The sequence below is a fragment of the Gymnoscopelus microlampas genome, assembly GCF_963454915.1.
Source record: "Gymnoscopelus microlampas genome assembly, chromosome: 17".
In the NCBI taxonomy this organism is placed as follows: domain Eukaryota; kingdom Metazoa; phylum Chordata; class Actinopteri; order Myctophiformes; family Myctophidae; genus Gymnoscopelus; species Gymnoscopelus microlampas.
Window position 1 is genome coordinate 42,569,408 of NC_139954.1, and position 24,211 is coordinate 42,593,618.

Sequence of the window (24,211 nt, forward strand, 5' to 3'; positions counted from 1 at the left end):
ACCGTGGTCAGATAACGTATACTAGTGTGTAGTCAGTGGTGGAAAAAGTACTCAAGTGCTTTACTTAAGTAAAAGTATCAATACTGCAATGTAGAAGTACTCTGTTACAAGTAAAAATCTGGAATTCAAAATTGACTTGAGTAAAAGTGCAAAAGTGTTGGTATCAACATGTACTTAAAGTACCAAAAGTAAAAGTACTAAAATGTTTGAAAATAGCAGATCTACAAGCTCACTTGTAGATCGGCTATTTTCAAATGGCCTAGGTATAAAATAGGGCTAAAGTGGTGAATGTATGTTTTATAATATCATAATTTATATCTGAAAAGTAACTAGTAACTAAAGTTTTCATATAATTGTAGTGGAGTAAAAGTGCAATATTTGCCTCTGAGATGAAGTGGAGTAAAAGTAAAAGTATTGGAAATTGGACAGAGTAAAGTACAAATACCTCAAAATTGTACTTAAGTACAGTACTTAAGTAAATGTACTTAGTTACTTTCCACCACTGTGTGTAGTTAGACACATTGGTCAGCCTGTCACATTTCATGTATTTCTCATCCCGCTTTTACAAACACTACAGTGTCGTTTTCAAACATTTGCATGGATATGCATTTGGCCCGCCGGACGGCCATCTGAAAAGCTTTTGTGCCAGGGAACTAGGAATGCACCGAGTACCGGACATTTCTGTCCGATACCGATAACCGATGTCAACATTGCTGTTAGGGTCGATAATCGATATTCCAATGTTCAATATCTGTATCAGGGGCGTCACGGCCATTCACTGTGCGTACGATGCGACACCCTCACTCTCACAGATCCGTGATTTCATACCCCCACTTTTTTTTTTTGATAATAAATCGGTAAAATCAGGCAAAAATAAGAATTAAATAACCTAACCCTAAAACCGAAATAAAGTAACCAAAACTAACAAAATCCGCCCAAAAAACGCACATTTTTGAAAATACAGAATTTGTTTACATTTGCCAGTTACAAATGTTTTTCACGATTTTTCAAAAATAGCAGATCTACAAGCTCATAGCGCGGCACTCGGTGCCGCGCTATGAGCTTGTATATCTGCTATTTTTGAATAGCCAAAGTGTAAAATAGTCCACCGAAAGTCCATCCCCCCCACCTTCTGAGAGCCTGTGACGTCCCTGATCTGTATAAAACGGGTTCAAATGTTGTCCTTTCTGAAAAAGGCATGTAAACACTGAGTTTGTAAAAGCCAATGCCTCTTTATTCCAAAACCAGGGATCATGCACCACATTGCAATTTTGGCCCCTTATCCCAACATAAACAAAAGCTTGAATGTAGTATTTTTTATTTAAACATGTTTACAACTTGATGACCCTTTTGAAAGCTTCCCCAGAACACACTGATTGAAACTGCAGCCTTCATTGTCAAAAAAGGCCTTTTTTTTTGCTTCACATTCAAACATAAACATCGGCTAAAACCAATATATTATTTTGATATCGGTTCGATACTGATATTGCATTTTAAGGCCAACATTTGGCCGATCAACATTTGTGAAATTTAATATTTTTGAATATTTTTTTGAAACATTTTAAATACAAAAATCTGGCATGGGGGTCCCTGGCACAAATACATAGCAATTTACGGGTCCTTGACATGAAAATGGTTTAAAACCACTGGTTTAAAAAAACATTAAGAAGCAAGTCCAAATAATCAACTACACTTTGGACACAAAAAAAACCCCACTACCAATATTTACAAGCAACTTTCCAGGGGGAAAAAAAGCCCAAAGTGGCTTATAATAAGCAGACCTGGCACCACTAGTATAGTGACCATTCAAGCTAGCAGCGGACCAACAACAAGGCTGTTTTTATATCCAGAGAGACATCCATGAAACGGAATGGGAGCTCATACAGTATGGGTTGGAACATTCACTGTTGCTATTGTTGTCAGTTTGAAAGCAGTCTCCAGAAAGCAGACAGGGGACAGTGAAAGGGGAAGTACAGAGATACTGTTGTATAGGACTGAGTGTGACGCATTCCCAGGGAGCCACACCAGTGTATTGGGCCATTATTCAACTTTTATTGACCGGGGGAAAAAAAAAAAGTTTTTTTATCCACTTTCCATTTGCCGTTACTATTTTGGACGTCATTATAGGTGAAAATGATCAAACACTTTTTTTTCCAGAAACTGTTCACAAATAGCCAATCTACAAGCTCACAACTTCCATAGCTGCTATTTTTTTTTTCGTTAATAGGGCTTAATAAGTGGTTAAATAAAATGTAATTTGTGTTTATTGTCATCTATTGTGTTACATATGAGTCTAATGTTCTCAAAAGTAAAGTATTAATCAAATCTTTTTTCAATTTGCTTGGAAAGTTTTGTGAGCTTGTAGATCCGCAATTTTCAGAGCGCAACACCCGAGCGCAACCAAACTTAAATTGACTTGTCTTTTAGTTCTACTGGATCTCTTCAAAAGTTGTTTTTGCCAAGATATGGGTCAAAAAACATGCAGGCAAGTTGCAAGATGGGTTTGTCTCTAAAAAGGGGAAGTACAGAAACGTTTGCACAAGTTGTCTTTTGCTGCTGACGCATTATGAGGGGTGCTTTAGTCATGGGTGCAGGCTGGGTGCTTTGGCCACTATAGCCACACACACATTTAGCCACATGGGTGCAGGCTGGGTGCTTTAGCCACTGGTATATCGTCGCTGTCAGGCAGAAACCTCTTATCTCCGTATGTTAACTTTTTGTGTTTTTTCGTTAATTAACACCCTACTTGATCATACTACAGCGTCACACAAAAGCATCAAAAGTAGCAGATCTACAAGCTCGAAACGCGTCGCGAAGCGACGCGTTTCGAGCTTGTAGATCTGTTACTGTAGCTGTTTTTGAATTTGAATCCTGAAAAGTAACAGTTTTTGGACATATGAGTTTTTAGACGACACGCTCACCAAACCACTTGACCGTTGGCGCCCGGTCACATCTCGGTCATGTGTTTAACCTTCATCGTGAGGTCGCTCGCGAGGGGAACTGTGGCATCGAATGGAAAACTAATATAAACCACTAACATTTGGTATGGGGATGGGGGAAAAAAAGAGGAAATTATTGTGTGTGGACCTCAGAATAATACCGCATACGGTATATTTAAAAAAATAAGTTCTGTTTATATGAAAGTCCTGGAAAAAGCATGTCTGTTATTAAGCCCAACGAACCCTTGGGGCGCAAAGGCTTGCATCTAGTGGAGGTCCTGTCCCCGGCCTGGCCAATGTCTGTTTTGGTGCAGTGGTGGTGGAAGAAGTACACAGATTCTTTGACTTTTAAGTAAAAGTAGAAATACTACAATACTCAGTTGCCAAGTAAAAAGACCTGTATTCAAAACTCTCTTGAATAAAAGGTACAAAAGTATTGGCATCAAAACATGCTGTACTTAAAGTTGTGCGCCGCTTACAGTAAATGTTACTGAGTGTACAGCACTTTGGTTCAACACTGTTGTTTTAAATGTGCTCTATAAATAAAGTGGATTGGATTGGATTGGATAAAGTACCAAAAGTAAAAGCAGTAATTAAGCAGAATGTCCCATTTCACAAGTAAAACAAAAGAATGTCAATCTTTCGAAAATAGCCGATCTACATGCTCACAACAACGCGTCACATCGCAAAACGTTGTGAGCTTGTAGATTGGCCATTTTCAAATAGACAACAGACAAAGGACTTAAAGCTGCACTAATTTCCTCTTCTACCCCGGATTTGAACCTGGTTTTCTGCACAAGTTGCTGCATTATTCTTTTTTTTACCATTGAGCTAATAGAGCCTGCCTGCTTGCTCAGGGTATGAATCAGGTCAAAATTGGTGTCAGACACCAATTTTGGTCTCTAGGTGAGACATGACCTTTGACACGATCTAAATGTCTCAATCAAAGAGCAGGGAGACAAAATTAAGTTATATTGTATTTAACAACCTTACATATTTGACAAAATGTCATTGTATCCATTCAAAACAAGTTACAGTGCTGCTTTAAGTACATGAGTAAATGTAGCTACTCTGGTACAGAGAAGCGAGCCCTACCACACAGCTCATTTAGAAAACAAGAGGTAGTGTGTGGTTTGTGGTGTGCACCTCAGCGCCTTGGCTGTTGGGAGCGCTGAATAAACACAGCTCTGCCACACACACACTTTTCACATCAAACGCTCTTGCTGTCAAACTGCATTACCAGAGACTGCTTTTCATTGTATATTCATGTTTTATTGGAACTTCACAATAGTCATTATATATATATATATATATATATATATTCTTTTTTGCGTTGCCCAAATCATAGGCTTTTGAGTTGCAAAATTAAAGCTCTTAGTACTGCTGAAGAGGCCCTGTTTAGATAATTTGTCCATCGGAAGATTTGGTTTAGATGCAAGCCGACTTGTGCGTTGTTGTTCTCCCAATGTGGCATCATGGGACTAGACTAGAGCCACACATGTCGTTTTTTATTTTATTTTAAAGACAGCTGTACCTGCGATCATGCAGCCGACCTGTTGACCCCCATCTTAAAAGTTGTTTTAAAAAATAATGAAATAGCAGATCTATAAGCTTGCAATCTGGGAACCCATTCGATAAAAAAATAATAAGGGAAAACAATGTTTCTTTGTTTTTGCCACTGGGGACACCACCTCCTTTTTCTGTGTCGAAACTCGGTTTCGCTCCTCCCCTTCCTTAGTCCACTTCCTCTTGCGTGTTTATTCCTATGCTAACAACACTATACATGTTTAAGGCAGTGTTGCTGACAGATTCTGCTGACAGACTAACAAGCTTGATAAAAACAAAGTTCTGTTTATACGTTTATTTCTATGTTTTCTTGTTTGCTTTGTTCGTCAAATATCCGGTCAAAAACATGCGTAATAATCGGTGGTCTAGTAGTAGGACTCTGCGAAATTGGGATCGGCATCTGCCCTCCCTCCCCCCCCCAAAGAAAGAAAGAAAATGTGGCATGGGGTGGTGCTGTGCATGTGATGCCTGTTTGGAGTGGGTATGCAGCCCCAGAGGGGGAAAGCCTCTCTCGCTCTCGCTGGCTGGCTGGCTGGCTGGCTGGCTAGGCTGGCAGGCTGGTTTGCGCGGGACGGCTATAGGATCATGGAGCTGCTGCAGACACTGGCTCCAGTGACGACAGAGAGAGAGGGGCCTCGCGGAGAGCTGTCAGCACCCAGCAATAGCTGGAAGGACCTTGACAACATGAGCAGCAGTGTGTCCACAGAGTAAAGCCGCCCCGATTCGCGCTTTGTCGAGAATAGCACACCTGCAAGCTCACAGCGCGTCGCGTCCGCGACGCGCTGTGAGCTTGCAGGTCTGCTATTCTCATGACGCTTTACCCGGTCCCGTGGCACAACGTACGCGCGATGACGGAGCATAAATTTGGGCTCGACAAAAGCAACATTTCAGTACAGTATGGACACTGTTAGGCATGCTTACTGTGCATTCTCGTGTTGTTTTTTTTCCTTTGTCTTGCACTATGTATTGTAAGTACTGCTGAGGTTCTTTTATTATTATACTTTTTTTGGCCAATTATCGATGGCGTTGCATTGAATGTGATGACGTTCTATCATGCTGTATCTACAGCTACTTTTTTCTTCTTGCCCTGTAATCTGTATCTTACTGCTGTGCTGTCTTTGGCAACTGAATAGGTCTCATCTTATCTTATCTCATCTTATCTTATCTTAAGCTTAAGACGGGGACAGGACTCGCACAAATCGCTCTTGTCGGCCATTTTTGTGTTGCTTCATACCACAGCATGAAACTGTTAATTATACTTATATCCTATATATACTTAGTTGACCGGGGTCCCCCAGAGCTCTATGCTAGGTCCACTCCTTTTTTCTCCTTCTACGCAAATCTCTTTGCCGAAAGTAGCCCATCTACAAGCGAATGAAAAGAAACGCTAAATGCCTTAGGTCATCGTTAAAGTGTCGCAAAAGTATAGCGATCTTGTGAGCTAGTAGATCGGCTATTTTTGCCTTTTCACCGTCCTTTTGAAACATCAAGTCAAAATACATTAACCCATTAATTAACCTGGAACGCATTTGTGTCACTTTAGATTTCTTTGGCTATTTTTGAAAAATCTTGAAAAACATTTTTTTCGTTTTTTTCCAAAAAACTGTTAGGATTTAGAAAACATTTTTAAGAATAGCCTCAGGTCTTAATGGGTTAATTAGTCAATTAATCATGCAATGTAACATATTTACATATCCCTTTCATAATGGGACAGCAAACAAATGGGACATCAAACATCGGCGAAGCAATTGTGAAACAATTTTTCACAAAACATTTTTGTGGAAAAAGCCCTTTCATTTTCTTCTCATTTGCTCATTTGTTTAGTTATGCTTTTTTTTTCTTTTCTTTTTTTTCTCTCCAAGACAAGTTCCTGTTGTGTTGTTGGTCAACTAGCTTGCATAGTATACATTACATTACAGCATCACAGTGACAGAAGATGAAAGCGCTGTTTTCAGACTCTTTTGTGGGCTCTGCCGCGGAGCAGTACAGATGCAATAGAGATAATGAAAGAAAGCATAGATAATGGGAACCACATGTGCTACGGTGCAGTAGATTACATATTCATGGCGGACCATCCCTGCAAATAAACAGCAATGGAATCTCCCCCTTTTGTCTACCAGCCAAAAAAAAAAAAGAAGAAGGAAAAAACATATATATATATATATATATATATATATATATATATATATAATTACCCAAGGAGAGGGCGAAACGCAACTGCAAATTTGCTACAAGACATTTCCTTCAACACCTAGCTATTTCGGTTAGGTAACAGGTGGTTGAGGCAGAGATTTGCTTCTTTGATGCTAAAACGAAAACGAAAAAAATAATAATTGGACTCTTCCCAAGTTATGCACCAGGGCCGTTCGTTCGTTTCTCTTCTACGAGCGAGCGAAGGGGCTGGGGCCCTCTCTGTTCTGTTTGCGCTGATTAACTACAAATGTTGCCCTTGGCATTTCTGTTTTCCACCGAGAGGGGCTATTTCTCAAAGGAACCAAGCCATCCAGAACGTAGACTTCAACAAAAGCCTGTTTCATCCCAGCCTCTTAATGCCTAAATTTACTGCCACTCTGCTCCATGCTAATCCATTTCCTGAATTCGAATGCACTCGTCAATCTACATGTCAAGAGAAGTGACTCACTTTTTATTGTGCTGGGGGGACGCGGAGGATCGTTGGAGACACGCAGATTAAACACAGCATATAGGCTGATGCACTCGTGTGTTGATGGAGAGGGGACGTACCCGCAAATTATGTGCTTCACGCTGCTGGTGTTTAATTGAGACCTTTAATGTCTTCTGTTATCATTTTTATTGTGTGGGAGTTAAAATCTGTAAAAGACAATTCTCTAACAATACAAATTCTTTAACCACTTAAACCCTATAATCTTAGTTCAAGTCCGTGAAAAACGTATATAATCTCCGATCTACAAGCTCAAAGATCGGCTATTGTTGGCTAATGTTCCCCCCATAATCAGCACTGTACTTGGTCCGCTCTACAACCAACCTCTTCACCGATAATTAGCCGATCCACACGAGCCCCACAAGACGCCACAGAGGCTTGTACTGTAGATGTACTATTTCGGGCGAATGTTTCCCTCCAGAATAGGGAAGCTAGCTTTCAGAAGAAAAACAAAAAACAACACAAATGAGGACAACAACAAAAGCTAGGATCCCCAGGCGAGGTGGGGAGCCAGGTGCTACTGTATACAGTACGTACCTGATGGAAGCCCAGGTAGTCCTGGATGGTGGAGGAGACGTAGAAGACCAGGCCATCGGCCGTCACCACCATCACGAAGCCATTGAGCGCCTGCACAGAGAGGACAACACATTCACTGAGTCAGGTGGACAGATAGAGGACAACTAAACACATGCACAGTACTGAGTCAGAAGTATAGGGATGAGACAATAATCGTTATTATCCTTTATCGTGATAAATCACAATAATCACAATAATTGTATCGCAGAGAATTTTATTTATCGTGAAATTGTCCTCCGTCATACACTAGCTTGCATTAGCTTTTGTTGAGCTGCAAATTCAGTACCACTTAAACCCTCTATACTTGATGAAACTTATTTCACTCTACACAAATCGATTTGCCAAAAATAGATCTACACGCTCTACAACGTGTTGTGAGCTTGTAGATCGGCTATTTTTGTTGGCAAACATTCCTCCCAGAATAGGGATGCTGGGGGTTCAAGTGGTTAACAAAAGTGGCATTTCAATGTTTTAAGCATATTTTGATTATCGCAATTATTTTCATGTAATTTTCACCCCTATTGTCAGGAGTGTGTGCACACACACGTCACCAGTGGTTTTCTTATAATACTAGCACAGTACTACTGTTGGTCTAGATAAAGCTTTGAATGGTTTAGGCCAAAAATACATTTATGATCTTGTACGATATCATGAACCATCCAAGATCTCTCACGTCATCTGGGAAGCTAGGTCTGCTTTTTCTCCTTAAAACCAAAAATAAACAATGGGAAGCAGCATTTACTTTTTATGCCCCACATATCTGGAACAAACTCCCAGAAAGGTGCAGGTCTGCTGCCACTCTTATTTATTTTAAAACACAACTAAAGCCCTTTATGTTTGCCGCTTTGATTGAGTTACTTTTATTTTGATTTATATTTTCTCTTCTGCACTGTAACTTTATCTGTTATTTTTTGCTTTATGCATCCTAATGTCATTGTATAATTGTGTTTCCTTTTCTTGTTGTTATGAGTAAAGCACATTGAATCATACCCGAATGTGAATTGCATGTTTGTCGAGGGGTCTCTATAGCGCACACCTTCCAAAACGGCTTTAACTTTCACTTCTGCCCAGGGGGGCGTCACAATCGCGACACATTAGCACAATCTGTCGTGCAAACTCTTATTTCCTCGTGTGACACAGCCCTGGATATAGCAACCATGCAGGCCTGGTGGAGATCTTTTCTAGTTTCCCCTCTGCACCAAATCTATCTCAAAGTTTAAAATAGCTGCTCTACATGCTCACAACACATCGCAACACAACAAAGTGTGTTTGCCCCCAGAATAGGCACGCTAGTTCACGTGCGGTTAAAGCTCACATATTTGCCCAAGGATGGTATTAATAAATGACCAGATCGTAATTTTTTTGTTTTGCTCAGTCAAATTTGTACTAGAGTTAAGGTACTGGAGTATGTGCTTTAAAGGAAATACTTTAGCATTCAAAAAGTATTCTGTTGAGACATTTAGATCTCGTCACAAGGTCATGTCACCTAGACACATGATCTGACAAGCAGGCAGGCTCTATTAGCTCACTGGTAAAAAAAAAATGTCAGCACTCGCGCAGGAAACCGGGTTCAAATCTGGGAAGTGCATAGTGTAGGTTTAAGGATTCAAAAGTATAACTTAGGGCGCTCAGGTGGCGCAGTGGTAAAGTATATCTGCCCACCACCGCAGAGGTTGTGGGTTCAAATCTACCGTGATGCATCCGGCTTTGTCAAGCATCTATATGAACACAATTGACCCGTGTTCGGGGGAATTAAGGGAAGCCGAGCGGCGATAGTCTCTCTGCATGAATTCCTACGGGCTGAGGCGGCAACTGTTCCCACAACACAGAAATGTGTGTGGGGAGGAATTAATTGGCATGACGAAAAAAAATGGTGAGAAACATTTGTAAAGAAAGAAAAGGAAACAAAAAAACTTAAAAAAAAAATTCAAAGTCGCACATCAAACAGCCGCAGTAGGGAAAGAAAGTCACCTTCGTGTGCGTCTGTCTGCCAGGCTGGACATTATAAGAACTGGCTGCTCAATGCGACTTACTGCAAGCGGAAGGACAGGAAGTACTGCCCTAAAGGACAGGAAGTACCGCCCTAAAAGCCCTACAGGAAGTTAACCGTAATCCTGTTCAGATCTGTTTACGTTCCCAGGTCATGAAACCCGCTGTGATTGGTCTGAATAAAAGAAGAATGAGGAAAAAAAACAGACAGCTTCCAGGGGAAGTACATACAAGCAGCACAAGTCCCGCCTCCTATATGGACACTTTCAGCGTAGATCTTTTCCAGGCTTTTATCGGCGTGCCATGAGATAAGACTGGGAATACGGTTAGCGATTGACCCCTGCCTGTTTAGATCAGGCGTCTTCAAACGTTTTTCAGGCTAAGGACCCCCTAGCTGAGAGAGAAATGAAGCAGGGACCCCCTCACTACATATAGAATTGTGTTGCAGATTAAACGTTTTCATTCATTTCATAGATACAGTAGCTTCATAAACTTGTTTGACAGCACTGTCACTGAATTTTGGATTCATGTTGAATATTATATAGTATTTTCCAGACATTTAACCACTTACTGTATAAACCCTCAATACTCTTTGGCTCTGTACTTTTTTTTTGCCTCTACACCAAATTTCGTCACTGAAAATAGCAGATCTACAAGCTAACAATGCATCGCACAACTTGTAGATCGGCTATTTTCGGTGAATGTTCCCCCCAGAATAGGGATGATGGGGTTCAAGTGGTTAGTGTAAAAAGAAAAAAAAAAAAAAGAGAAAATATTCTCAGATGGATTAAGCGGACCCCTGTGGTAACTCTGAGGACCCCCCCTAGGATTCCTGGACCCCCTGTTGAAGACCCCTGCCTGTTTAAAGAGTTGTCGTTGTTGTCGTCGTCAATGTCAGATGCAAACCTCAAAAAAACGTTTTGGACATATGAGGTTTCCACCTGACAGAGGCCGACGTGTGTTGACTCGTAACTGTATTATGCTACTGTATGTATGTTTAGACAGATGCATGTGGTTTGCGTGTTCACAGACGTTACAGCAACTATGTCATTTAGATAGTTTTAATGTCTGCATGGTCTATGGCTACTTTGTAGCACATATTTGTTTTTCTTAGCGTTCAAATTACTCGACCCACTCATGCTGCTGTTGTTGAGTCCAGTCCAGTCCATCCTGCCTGTCTTAACTCCGGCCTTGCACTTCTGTTAGACGTCTCCGGGATAATAAAAGAGCATCCGCTAAATGCCTAAAATTGTACCTCGGATGACAGAAATAACATGCACTTCTGTGTGTTGACATTATACTCCTGTGTCTATCAATTTCTACTGGAAACCGTGTGTGTGTGTGTGTGTGTGTGTGTGTGTGTGTGTGTGTGTGTGTGTGTGTGTGTGTGTGTGTGTGTGTGTGTGTGTGTGTGTGTGTGTGTGTGTGTGTGTGAGAGAGAGTCTCTTTTTAAACATCTTTTTGCTATTTAGCTGATGTTCGTATCCAGGACAATTCCCAATGAGTGCTCATTATCTTCTTGCTCAAGGACAGAACACAGCTTGGCTGGAGTGTGTGGTGTTTGGATTTGTAAAAAAAACGTTTAGTGTTTTGACTTTTGCAAGACAGTTTGTCCAGTACAGCCACTGAACCAGACAGAGCAGTGCGTGCGGTTGGTGTTTGTGCTTCGAGCATTTGAAAATGCCCAGGATTCGAACATTTGGATTCCCCCGCGTGGAAAGCCAACGTCTTAATCACTGGCCTAAAGGGGAATCGGGGGAATTCCCCTTTAGGCTAGCGGTCAACCACTTAAAACCCCAGCATCGGTATTGTGGGGGAAGCTTTCGCTGAAAATAGCCGGTCGTTGCGTCGCGTTGTGAGCTTGTCGATCTGCTATTTTCAGCGAAAACAGAAAAGACACTAGGTATTGAGCCCTGAGGGACTCCGGTTACCCATATGGGGTTTTAAGTCGACAAGATGTCCCCCTTTAGGCTAGTGATTAGTGGTCCACGCTAGAGACCAGGGTTCAATTCCCGGGCGTTACGCAAAATGCGCATGTACAAGACTTTACGCCTGTGATAATGTCCGTGAGTGCGTTTTAGGTTCAATTAATTCCCATGGGAACCTGTGTGAGCTCCGATGTGCTTGCGAAGCTACTCGTTCTGCTTTTTATTACTATTATTTAACTCTACATCCGATGTTAAAGTGGTTAAACTGATTTTGATATGTTAATTCATTTTGCTGAGGACCCACTGGCATCCCCCCAAAGAAACCCAGGCCTGGGGGTCCCCGTCCGGACCCCACTTTGAGGACCAGTGAATTAGGCGAACCCTTGCATCCTTATTCCCTATTCTGGGGCTATATATAAATATATATCGTCTCTGTCGGGTGGAAACCTCATATGTCCAAATTCACACGCGCGCACACACACGCACACACACACACACACACACACACACACACACACACACACACACACACACACACACACACACACACACACACACACACACACACACACACACACACACACACACACACACACACACACACACACACACACACACACACACACACACATGTATACATTACATACAGTAATCTCATCTTAACTTAGCCGTGACTTTCCTTTCTACAGAGCGTTGCTCAGCTGTACAATGACATTACAGCGCTGGTTGAGTTTAAATGGAAGTAGTACCTGGAGCAACAGATCCCCTTCAGACAAGCGTGTGGCGTCCATCCCATTTGTGTTGAGGCCGTTGTTCCCAGCGGGAAACATGACACTGCTTTTCTTCATGGTTGCTGCAGGCAACGAGAGAGAGAGAGAGTGTGAGGGAGGGAGAGAGAGAGAGAGAGAAGGGCAAAAAGGAGAGGAGAAAGAGAGGGAGAGAGAGAGAGTGGGGGAAAAGGAGAGGGCAGCAGAGGTAAAAGGAGGTAGGAGAGAGAGGAAGAAGAAAAAAAGGAAAAAACAAGGACACATTAGCACGCAAAGCCGTAAAGCAATACAGCCAGTTTGGGAAGGGCTTTTCCTTTCTTTTCTCCCCCCCCCCCCCCCCACCCCCCCTTTCTTTTGGACGCTATTCTACGTTCTGAAAACCCACCTCTCTGCCAAGTTGTTGGACTCGGTTCTGGGGTGGGTGAAAGGGGGGGTAACAACAGCCTTGATGCTTTCAGCACGCATGCACACACAAGCACACACACACACGCACACGCACGCACACGCACACGCACACGCACGCACACACACGCACACGCACACACACACACACACACACACACACGTTTGTATTACTATACTTAAAGTACATTTTGATGCCAATACTTTTGTACTTTTACACCAGCAAATTTTGAACATCGAACTTGTACTTGTAACAGGGTATTTCTACAATAGGGCATTGATACTTTTACTCAAGTAAAACATGTGAGTACTTCTTCCACCACTGGTAAGTATAAATCGTAACCCCCTAAAACCTCTTTAATGTGTAAACCATCCTCTTCACCAAAAAACGAACGATCTACAAGCTCACACGATGTTACGTTTGTAGAGCTGCTGCTTTTGGTGAATGTTTCCCCATATGGGAGGTCCCTGTCTGTCACAAAGGTTTTCGTGTCAACGACCCTCAAATTGATATGTATATTTGGCCGAGGTTTCCATTAAACAACAATTTGTCTTGTGAGGACCATCTCACAATGTCTGTTTCTCAATTCTATATGTGTGGGGCCATAATGGCTCTCACAAGTAAAATACACACGCGCACATGCACACGCACATGCACACGCACGCCCCTCGCTCGTCCCGTCAGAAGCCATAAGACCTAAAAGACTTCGTATGTGATTCCGCAAGAAGAGTCTAATCCCCCTGCATCCCTCTCTGCATCCTTCTATCATCCATCCCCCTCTCCTCCGTCAGCCCCCCCCCCCCCCCCCCCAACCCGCCTTTATGTCTTCATTCCTTCCCCTTTGAGCGAGCGGGCGGGCGGGCGGGCGAGCAGGGCCATACAGGGTGGGGTTAGCACGACTCGCCAGTTCAAAACAACTCACATGACGTCATGAGAGACCGCTAGCTCTCTCGCTCTCTCGCTCGCTCTCCCTCGCTCTCCCCCAGCCGTTTTGAAGCCCTTGCCATCAGCTAAATGAAAATCATGGGCGCTGCGAGGAAATTCCACCCATCATGATCACAACACAAAAGCACTCTCTCTCTCTCTCTCCCTCTCTCTCTCTCTATCTCTCCCTTTCTCTTTCTCTCTCTCTCTAGGCCGATGTATAGTTTGTCGTGGGACGGTGTCACATACTGTACCTAATATAGTCGATCTATAGGCTCACAACAAGTCGCAGAGAGCCTATAGATTCGGGCTATTTTCAGGAAGCACCTCTCTCTCTCACTCACACTCACTCTCTCTAACTCTCTTGAGCTTATAGATCGGCTTTTTTTGGTAGGCACCTCACTCCCTCTCTCACTCTCTCTCTCACTCACTCACTCACTCACTCACTCACTCACTCACTCACTCACTCACTCACTCACTCACTCACTCACTCACTCTCTATGCTAGCTTCTGCGTGACATAATGTTGGATATCGTTGGCTCACATCTGCAGGGGGATGCAGGCAGCGCTGGCTGCACTTGTTTAGTCTGTTAGCTGTGCTAAGAAAGAAAAAAAGCGATTTTAAAATTAAAAGTGTGTCCCTGACTGTGTTTCTGTTTGATAGAAACATGCCAACATGGTCGCGTTCGGAGCACAGTGGAAACAGATGAGAGCGGCTGTGGCGCTGAAACCTTGTATCTCCATATTTCTTTTTTATGTTTTGTTGCCCTACTTCATCATACAAGAGTGTCGCGCAACAGCTGTGACAATAGAACATCTAAAAAGCTTATCGCGAGGCGTTGTGAGCTTGCAGATCTGCTATTTTCGCTATTTCAAAAGTGATAGCAGTGGTAACTTTACCTGTGGTGGTGGGCCACTCGCCTGCCCACCACCACGGAGGTTGTGGGTTCGAAACCGCCGTGGTGCATCCGGCTTTGTCGAGCGTCTATCTACGCATCGAGCACAGAAATGGGTGATATTTTATCACTGCACGTAATCCTACAGGCATGGGACGGCACCTGTCGGTAGGGAGTTTTGGGTTGGAGGAGTACTGTAGAACTGTAGAACAACCTTTTCAGGCCAGGGACCCCCTAGCTGAGAGAGAGATGAAGCAGGGACCCCCACTACATATTGTATAGATGAGAGATGAAGCAGGGAGGGACCCCCTCTATATTTTATAAAATTTTGTTTTAGATTAAACCTTTTTTGTTAACTTGGTCTGCTCTTTTTCCCCCTCTACACCCACACCTCTTTGCCAAAAATAGACGATCTACAAGCTCACACTTGTAGATCTGCTATTTTTGGCTAAAGTTCTCCTCAGAAAAAAGGATGCTAGGGTTTAAGTGGTTAAAGTAAAAAAATAATCAATATGACACAAAGATTTGGCAGACCCCCTGTAGTAACTCTGAGGACCCCCTAGGGGTCCCGGACCCCCTGTTGAAGACCCCTGCTGTAGAATGTAGGGCTCTACGTCCTCCCGGTAGGGGCTCCTCACTGGCAGGTGAGTCAGTAGGATGCAGCAGCAGTGACAAAACACATATTTGTGAGGGGAGGAATCGATTGGCACAACGACAAAATTGGGGGAGAAAAAAAACAAAACGGTAACGTTTTAGACATATGAGGTTTCCACCCGACAGCGACGATTTATGAAGCTGCCAGCTTCCAGGATGTTCTTTGGAATATTAACGAGGTACATTTTGTAATGCGTTTTATAACGGCGTGCCATGCTAGCTGGACTGAGACAAAAAAGGATCCATGTTTTATTGCAGCTTGCCTGCAGAGCTAACAAAAAAAAGTTATGAACAAGAGTTTATGCTACATCAAAGAAATTACACAATGGTAACACAATAGCAGATTAAACAACATATTAAAAAAAAAAAGAAAGGAGAAAAAAAATATCCCGTCTTTTGTTTCATGTTTAAGAATTTTGACTGCAACGTTTTGTTGGCTTTTGAGGTTGATGTTAGGCTGATGTTCGTCACATCTCTGACATGCTACTGGCACGGCCTAGTAACACAAATGTTAGCATTCCTGCTAATCAATCTCAGACAGCAAATGCAGTAACACAGAGTTATACCATCCTTAAACAAACCCTCATAACTGGTTTTGTTCCACTGGAATGCAGAGCTAAGAACACCAGCAACTATCCAGTGCTTATCACTGTTTTAGTTGTTTAGGTGAAGAATATACTTTTGTGGCACCACTTCACCAATTTATTTTCAACCATGTCTCCATGTAATTGGTCCTCACTAATGCACCACTTCTGTCTACTGTGGACAGTTCAGATTTTTTCATTTTTTTTTCATGCAAGAACAATGGTTTCTATATAACAAGCTAACTTTCCAGAAAGAGAAAAGGCTGTTGTTTCTATTAGCTTTGGAATCCACACTGATGATGTCATTGGTAGGCAGGTTTCTGAACTGTCCACAGGCCACCACTGAGACGCAGAGTGAGTAGACAGAAATGGTGTCATCTTAATGGATAATTGCAGACCTACGAGGTACAGAAACCACCATACATGTGACCTCTTGAAAGGCATGAAACTTTGACTCTCCAAACCGAAAAGCATGTGACAGTAGATTATTTGTCACTTTTTGAGTCAATTTTGGGCAGCATTTACTGTCCATGCCAGGAATTCTTTGAGGTCCCTTGTTGTTATATCTCACTAGACCAGACAATGTGACTTCACTTCACGTGCACCTGCCCATGGTGGTACTTCTGGCATCTATAGAGGCAACGAGACAAGTCTAATCTTTTCTTTCAGATAATTATGGCACTTATTGTGTTGCCTTCAGCAGCAACACTGCAGTCATTCTAAATGACTGTTCCAGCGTCTGGCTGTTTAAGAGCACGTCATCATGCTAAGAGCTCGTTTTTGAGGGGCTTATATGTTGCTATAGTTCAAAAATAGCAGATCTACAAGCTCACAGCACGCATGGAATGATAGGAAAACAGTGACAGGAGTCCACTCGTCCTCTCACCTGATGAGCTCTGTCTCTCTTTCTGTGTATCTCTCTCAGTGTCTCTCTCTCAGTGTCTCTGTCTCTGTCTCTGTCTCTGTCTCTGTCTCTGTCTCTGTCTCTGTGTCTGTCTGTCTGTCTCTCTCTCTCTTTCACTCTCTCTGTCTGTCTGTCTGTCTGTCTGTCTGTCTGTCTGTCTGTCTGTCTGTCTGTCTCTCTGTCTCTCTGTGTGTCTCTCTCTCTCTCTCTCTCTCTCTCTCTCTCTCTCTCTCTCTCTCTCTCTCTCTGTCTCCCTCTGTCTCTCCCTCTCCCTCTGTCTCTCTGTCTCTCTGTCTCTCTCTCTCTCTCTCTCGCTCTGTCTCTCTGTGTCTCCCTCTGTCTGTCTGTCTGTCTGTCTGTCTGTCTGTCTGTCTCTCTCTGTCTCTCTCTCACAGCCCTGCCAATCAGGGAACAAAGCCTGTTTAGACAACCACTTCCAGTTAAGAGATTACAAAAGAACTATACTTTTGGCAACGGGCCCCCGACGTTCTCACTGCATAAAAGAACCTTCGTTCCTACAGAGAGAGAGAGAGGTGCGGCAGGCTGAGTTCCTAGAGATGTTGTTAGTGGCACGGCGAGCCCTGCCGGGCCAGTGTCAGCAAGGATAGGGAGCGAACTGCGTAACGTTTTGTTATTCCATGCTTGGCATCTGGCGTTTCTAGAGAGAACGAGAGCGGCGGAGCCTGTGCCAAGCACGACAACTGGCACTCAGCGCTCGACTGTTTGTTTTGGCTCCAGCGGCGCTCTGTCTCACTTTTTTTTTTTTTTTGCCAACGTGAACTGGGTTGGCAGGCGGCGCGTACCACCGTACGCCACGGGCAGCGTTGCCAGATGTTGGGAGAGAAACAAGCAACTAGGTCTATGAAAACAAGCCCAAAAGAGGCGACTACAGGCCACATGGGCGTTGTATATTTGAAAATATACAACTAGTGATCTACAAGCTTATAGATCTGCTATTTTCAAAATACATCTTGGAGAAAAAAAACACAAATCTGGCACAGGTGTCAAACAATACTTTTAGATGGGGGGGGGGGGGGTATGTGGACAAATACATCTTAATCCGTAAACCTTGACATTAGAATGTTTGGGAACTGCAGCTTTAAACAACATTAGGAAACAAGCCCAAATAAACAACTACATTTTAGAAACAAACCCGCAACTACCAATATTTTAGAGCAACTTTACAGCCAAAGTCGCTTATAACAAGCGGACATGGCAACACTGGTACCACCGGTACCACTGGGCCAGGAGTCGAAGCGCTCTGGGTCCCCCCGCACAGCGAGAGGGCCCGGGGGGGTGAGGAGGGGAGGGGGCTGCTCGTTGTTCAGCATTGTTCTCTCCACGAAGGGCCCACCGCGGCACGATGCGGTTAGCTTCTCCCTCCAATTTGGGAGAGCTCTGCTTTTGTTTTGGGTTGCAAGAAAACACAGGACTCCCAACCCCTAGCTGCGCCACACACACACACACAGACACACACAAACACACACACACACACACACACACACACTAACGCACGTGTGCATGCCCGCCCGCCCGCACACACACATACATACACACACGCACTGGCGCACGTTCCACTTGTGGGCCCTTGTTTTGGAGCGTTTCCGAAGAAGCTGCATGTTGCCTCTTGGAAAATAATGTAGCTCCGACTTAAAATAATAAAGTGCCAAACCTTCAATAAACATAAACTTTAAATGGGAAATCATGTGTCACACGACCGCAAGATACATTGCGATTGCGTCACAAGTCGTTGCTCCCATGCCCATGCCCACTAGATGGCTCTGTGGAGATGGTAAATATTACATAAATAACACTTGTTAGCAACAGCCACGTGACACACGCACGCGCACACACACACACACACACACACACACACACACACACACACACACACACACACACGTAATTAAGTACATGTACATGTACTCAAGTACAGTACTTAAGTACAATTCTGAGGTATTTTTACTTTACTGCAGTATTTCCAATTTTCAGTACTTCTACTCCACTACATCTCAGAGGCAAATATTGTACTTTTACTAGTATCAATTATATTATATTATAAAACATACATTCACCTCTTTAGCCCTATGTTATACATACAGTCGGCTATTTGAAAATAGCAGAGTTTAGTACATTTATTACTTTTACTTTTGGTACTTTAAGTACATTTTCATACCAATACTTTTTTACTCAAGCAAATTTTGAATTCCGGACTTTTACTTTTAACAGAGTATTTCTATATTGCAGTATTGATACTTTTCCTTAAGTAAAATATCTGAGTACTTTTTCCACCACTGACACACACACACCCACACCCACGCGCGCACGCACACACACACACACACACACACACACACACACACACACACACACACACACACACACACACACACACACACACACACACACACACACACACACACACACACACACAGGCTTGTGAGGCAACACGCGCCCAAGCACACAGCCCACCTGAGCCCACCCAATCTCTCCACGAGTTCAAAGCGAGTAAATCCCCAAACCAGATGAATGGAGCTTTTGTTCGTCCTCATGTCTGAACGACAGCACATCATCAGTAGGAGAAGCTACAGGCTCCGACCTGCACAGCCGAGTCTTAAGCCTACGCTCGTATATACAGTATTATACTGCCTGGCTCCATGGCACTGTGGCTAGGGCGCCGCTCGCCCGCGAACATAGCCGACCTATACCAAGCTACAGTGTACACCATTGGTTCTCAAAGTGGGGTCCGGGGACCCCCAGGGGTACTTGAGGGGGTTCCAGGGGGTCCCCAGCTAAATGATGGACAGGAACCAAATGGACCCTTATGGGTCTGTAACTCTGAGAGTGTACAAATGGAACCAAATGGACCCAAACGGGTCCATTTGGTTCCATTTGTACACTCTCAGAGTTAAATTAACATTGGTTTTACAATGTTAATTGGGGTCCCAGAGGTATAAATGCCATTAAATGGGGGTCCGTAGCCTAATGCATGTCAAACTGGGGGTCCTTGAAATTAAAATGGTTGAGAATCACTGCTAGAGAGCCGTAAAAACCTTCTCTTATTGGGGTCCCTGGCTTATCTTTTCAAATGGGGGTCCGCAGGGTAATAAGTGTCAATTAGGGGGTCCATGACATGAAAAAGTTTGAGAACCACTGAGCTACACAACACGCCGCGTTGTGTAGCTTGGTATGTCGGCTATTTTCGGGGCACGCGGTACCTTCGCATAAACGGGGAGAGAGAGAGAGATAGAGAGAGAGAGAGAGAGAGAGAAAATAATATCAACCATGTGGGTATATATACGCTACACACCATTTTAATTGGCTTTTAAAATGTATATTTCCCATACTGCTTTGAGCAATAAATAATATTCTTGCCGGCTCGTTGGGAATAGCAATACCTTTTGTAACGATAAAGGACGATCAAAATGTCAAATTAAAATGTGCCAGAGAGAGGGAGAGAGAGGCACACACACACACACACACACACACACACACACACACACACACACACACACACACACACACACACACACACACACACGCACACACACACACAGGGGCATTGTGGCGTACTGTCAACAGTCTTGTTGTGGGGGCTCTGCCAGCTCTATAGGTGTAGTGACTCATCCTCAGTGTGTGCTGAGGCTTTAACACTGACACCACTGACACGTCTGGCTTTACTCAGTGAATCAGGATCATATAGGTATAAACCAAGAACCTAGCATCAGTCTTAACAATATCATATCAAAAAATAAATCATCTGTACATTGAAACTATACAAACTATAGGATGCCAGGGCAACACATGGACCTGGCATCTGTCTAAATAACATGCCATCTAAGCAGTGGTGGAAAGTAACTGAGTACATTTACTCAAGTACTGCACTTAAGTACAATTTTGAGGTATTTGTACTTTACTGGAGTATTTCCAATCGTCTATACTTTTACTTCTACTCCACTACATCTCAAATATTTACTCCACTACAATTATTTGAAAACTTTAGTTACTAGTTACTTTGATATAAATGATTACATTATAAAACATACATTAACCACTTTAGCCCTATTTTATACATAGGCTATTTGAAAATAGCAGATCTACAAGCTCACAACGCCTTGCATCGCGATGCGCTGTGAGCTTGTAGATCTGCTATTTTCAAACATTATTGTGCTTTTACTTTTGGTTCTTTAAGTACATTTTGATACCAATACTTTTGTACTTTTACTCAAGTAAATTTTTTATTCCGGATTTTTACTTGTAGCAGAGTACTTCTACGTTGCGGTATTGATACTTTTACTTAAGTAAAACATTTGAGTACTTTTTCCACCACTGTATCTAAGTTACATTTTAACCTTTGCTTAAGACTGCACGGTCGTCAAGGCTAGGACAAGTGCTGCGGGTCTAAGGTTAGAGCCTGAAGAAGTGAGTCTTCAGATTCCGGCGGATTTATCGCATACGTAGTGACAGAAACAGGCACGTCCATTTGAAGTGGAAGAAGAGAAGGAGTTACTATCTGCATAAAGTCATATATAATCTTACATGCCTGCCCGGTGTCCACACTAAATGATCACCACAAACACAACAATCAATCAAATCTTGGTCCCCTGGCACAAAATATGTTCAGATGGTGATCTGCAGCCAAATACATATTCATTTGAGGGTCCTTGACATGAAACTGTTTGAGAAATACTGATTTATACAGCACTAAATTATAATAAGTCACGCCTGAAATAATTTAGTTATCATAAAAAAAAAAACGCATTTGTGCCAATTCCACAGTGGTTAAATATGCATGGGAAATAAACCAACAGAGCAATAATGGGGAAATATCATGAAAATAAGACAAATATTGTGCAAGGCTATGATATGACATGTTGGCTGCTATCTGACAGTCTGTGCAGATGATAGCGGTGAGGAGGATGTCTGAATATCCCTTTCCCCCTGACCCTTTCACCCCTATTTGTCACCCAAAGGGTGTGTGTGTGTGTGTGTGTGTGTGTGTGTGTGTGTGTGTGTGTGTGTGTGTGTGTGTGTGTGTGTGTGCGTGTGCGTGTGCGTGTGCGCGCGTGCGTGCGTGCGTGCGTGCGTGTGTGTGAGAGAGAGCGACCTTGTGTGACTGAGAGTGTGCATATCGTGCATGCGCCTGTGCACATGCTGTTTACAGTAAACGTGCCTTTCTCTGAATGTGTGTGTGCGTGACTGTGTGTACATGAGAGCGTGCGTGTGTATTCATGCATGTGTTTCTCTGAATGCATGCGTGTGCGGATATCTATACATCTGTGTGTGTGTGTGTGTGTGTGTGCGTGTGTGTGTGTGTGTGTGCGTGTGTGTGCGTGTGTCCGTGCATGTGACATTGTGTGTGTGTGTGTGTGAGTGCGACATTGTGTGCCTGTGAGTGCACATGCATGCACTTGTGCACGTACTGTACTATTTACAGTAAGCGTGCCGTGAATTTCTTTGAATGTGTGTGTGTGCGACTGTGTGTGTGTGTGAGGTAGAGAGAGAGAGAGTGAGAGTGTGCGAGTGCGAGCGTGCATGTGTATTTCTGCACACACTGTGTGCACTCGCTCGTGCGCATGTGTGTGAGTGTGTGTGTGTGTGAGGGAGAGAGAGAGAGTGAGTGTGTGCGGGGGGTGCGTGCATGTGTAATAGTGCACGTCGTCTCTGTCCTGGTGGAAACCTCATATGTCCAAAACTGTTACTTTTCAGGATTCAGGACCCCCTAGCTGAGAGAGAGATGAAGCAGCGACCCCCCTACTCTATATTGTATAAAATTGTGTTTCAGATGAATGTTTTTTTTTTTACTTAGTCTGCTCTTTTTTCGCTCTACACCTATAGCCTCTTTGCCAAAAATAGCCGATCTACAAGCTCTCAACGCCTCGCAGCGCGAGGCGTTGAGAGCTTGTAGATCTGCTATTTTCGGCTAATGTTTCCCTCAGAAAAGGAATTATAGGGTTCAAGTGGTTAATGTAAAAAAAAAACTGAATCCTATCACACAAAGATTTGGCGGACCCCCTATAGTAGCTCTATGGACCCCCTAGGGGTCCCGGACCCCCTGTTGAAGACCCCTGAAGTAAGGCATTAATTTACGGGAAAACACAAAAAGTTAGAATATGGAGATAAGAGGTGTTTCTGCCCCGACATCATACACACACACGTGCGCGTGCGCGTGCGCGAGTGTGTGTGTGTGTGTATTGATATCGTGGGACGCCCCCCGCCCCCTCCCCCCCCCCCTTCTTACAGGAATGTGTCTGTGACCCCTCGCCTTGGCAACGGCGGAGCGGCAGCTGGGAGGTCCGGTCGGTGGTCCGGAGCAGAGGAGAGTTCTGAGTCTGACCGCACGCTATAGTCTGACCCCCCCCCCCACCACCACCACCACCCCCTCAACACCACCCCAGCGGTGGACAAGTAACTACAGTACATTTACTGGAGTATACCTGTACTTCAGTGGTGTAAAGTGGTGTAAAGTACATTTACTCAAGTACTGTACTTAAGTACACTTTTGAGGAATTTTTTACTTTACTTAAGTATTTCCCATTTTCAGTGCTTTTACTTCTACTCCACTACATCTCAGTGGCTGATGTTGTACTTTTAGTCCACTACAATTATTTGAAAACTTTAGTTACTAGTTACTTTGTAGATATAAACTATGACATTATTAAACATACATTTACCACTTCAGCCCTATTTTATACCTATAGGCTATTTGAAAATAGCCGATCTACAAGCTCACAACACGTCGCATCGCGCATTAACACGTCGCATTGCCATGTACGGAGCAAAACAAGCGCCGCAATAAAAAAATACAACAAAAAAAAACAACCAAAAAAAATAAGGTTTAAGCATGTTAACAACGGAAAGAGACTGAGGAGAGGGAGGAAGAAGGAAAAAAAGAGAAGAACACAATGCACAATCCACCGCTGGGAACGAAAAGTAGAATGAAAACAAACAGAGGGCCGCCGAGGGGCCCGCTCACTCACGCAAACATGGAGGGAAGTGAAAAAAAGAGAAAAAAAAAGAGAGTCGGGGGGACGGATGTGTTGGATTGTACAGATTGGAAGTCGACCGAAATTTGCATGTGGGAGTTTGGAGTGGGGGTGAGTGAGTATTTATGAAGCGTGTGTGTGTGTGTGTGTGTGTGTGTGTGTGTGTGTGTGTGTGTGTGTGTGTGTGTGTGTGTGTGTGTGTGCGTGTGTGTGTGTGTGTGTGCGCGTGTGTGCATGTGCGTGCGCGCGTGTGCTTGTATAACTATACTTATGAGGGGCCAAAATAGTATAATAGAGTTTTTGGGAAATAATACATTTTGAGGACAACTTTCTGGGTCCTCACAGTGATGGAAAAAGTACTCACATTTTGTAATGGAAATTACTAAATTGGAAATACTAAAAATATCTCCAAATT

General features: G+C 43.4%; 1 protein-coding gene across 1 annotated transcript in view; it reads right to left on the minus strand.

Moving 5' to 3' along the window:
• LOC311064883 (aryl hydrocarbon receptor-like) overlaps positions 1-24,211 on the minus strand; it is a 103,254-nt gene that overhangs the window by 14,609 nt on the left and 64,434 nt on the right. Inside the window, exons 3-4 of the mRNA XM_084084906.1 lie at positions 12,428-12,531; positions 7,723-7,812 (exon numbers count right to left, since the gene is read on the minus strand). Of these exons, the coding sequence (XP_083941032.1) occupies positions 7,723-7,812; positions 12,428-12,531 (194 nt within the window). The remainder of the gene's footprint in view (positions 1-7,722; positions 7,813-12,427; positions 12,532-24,211) is intronic.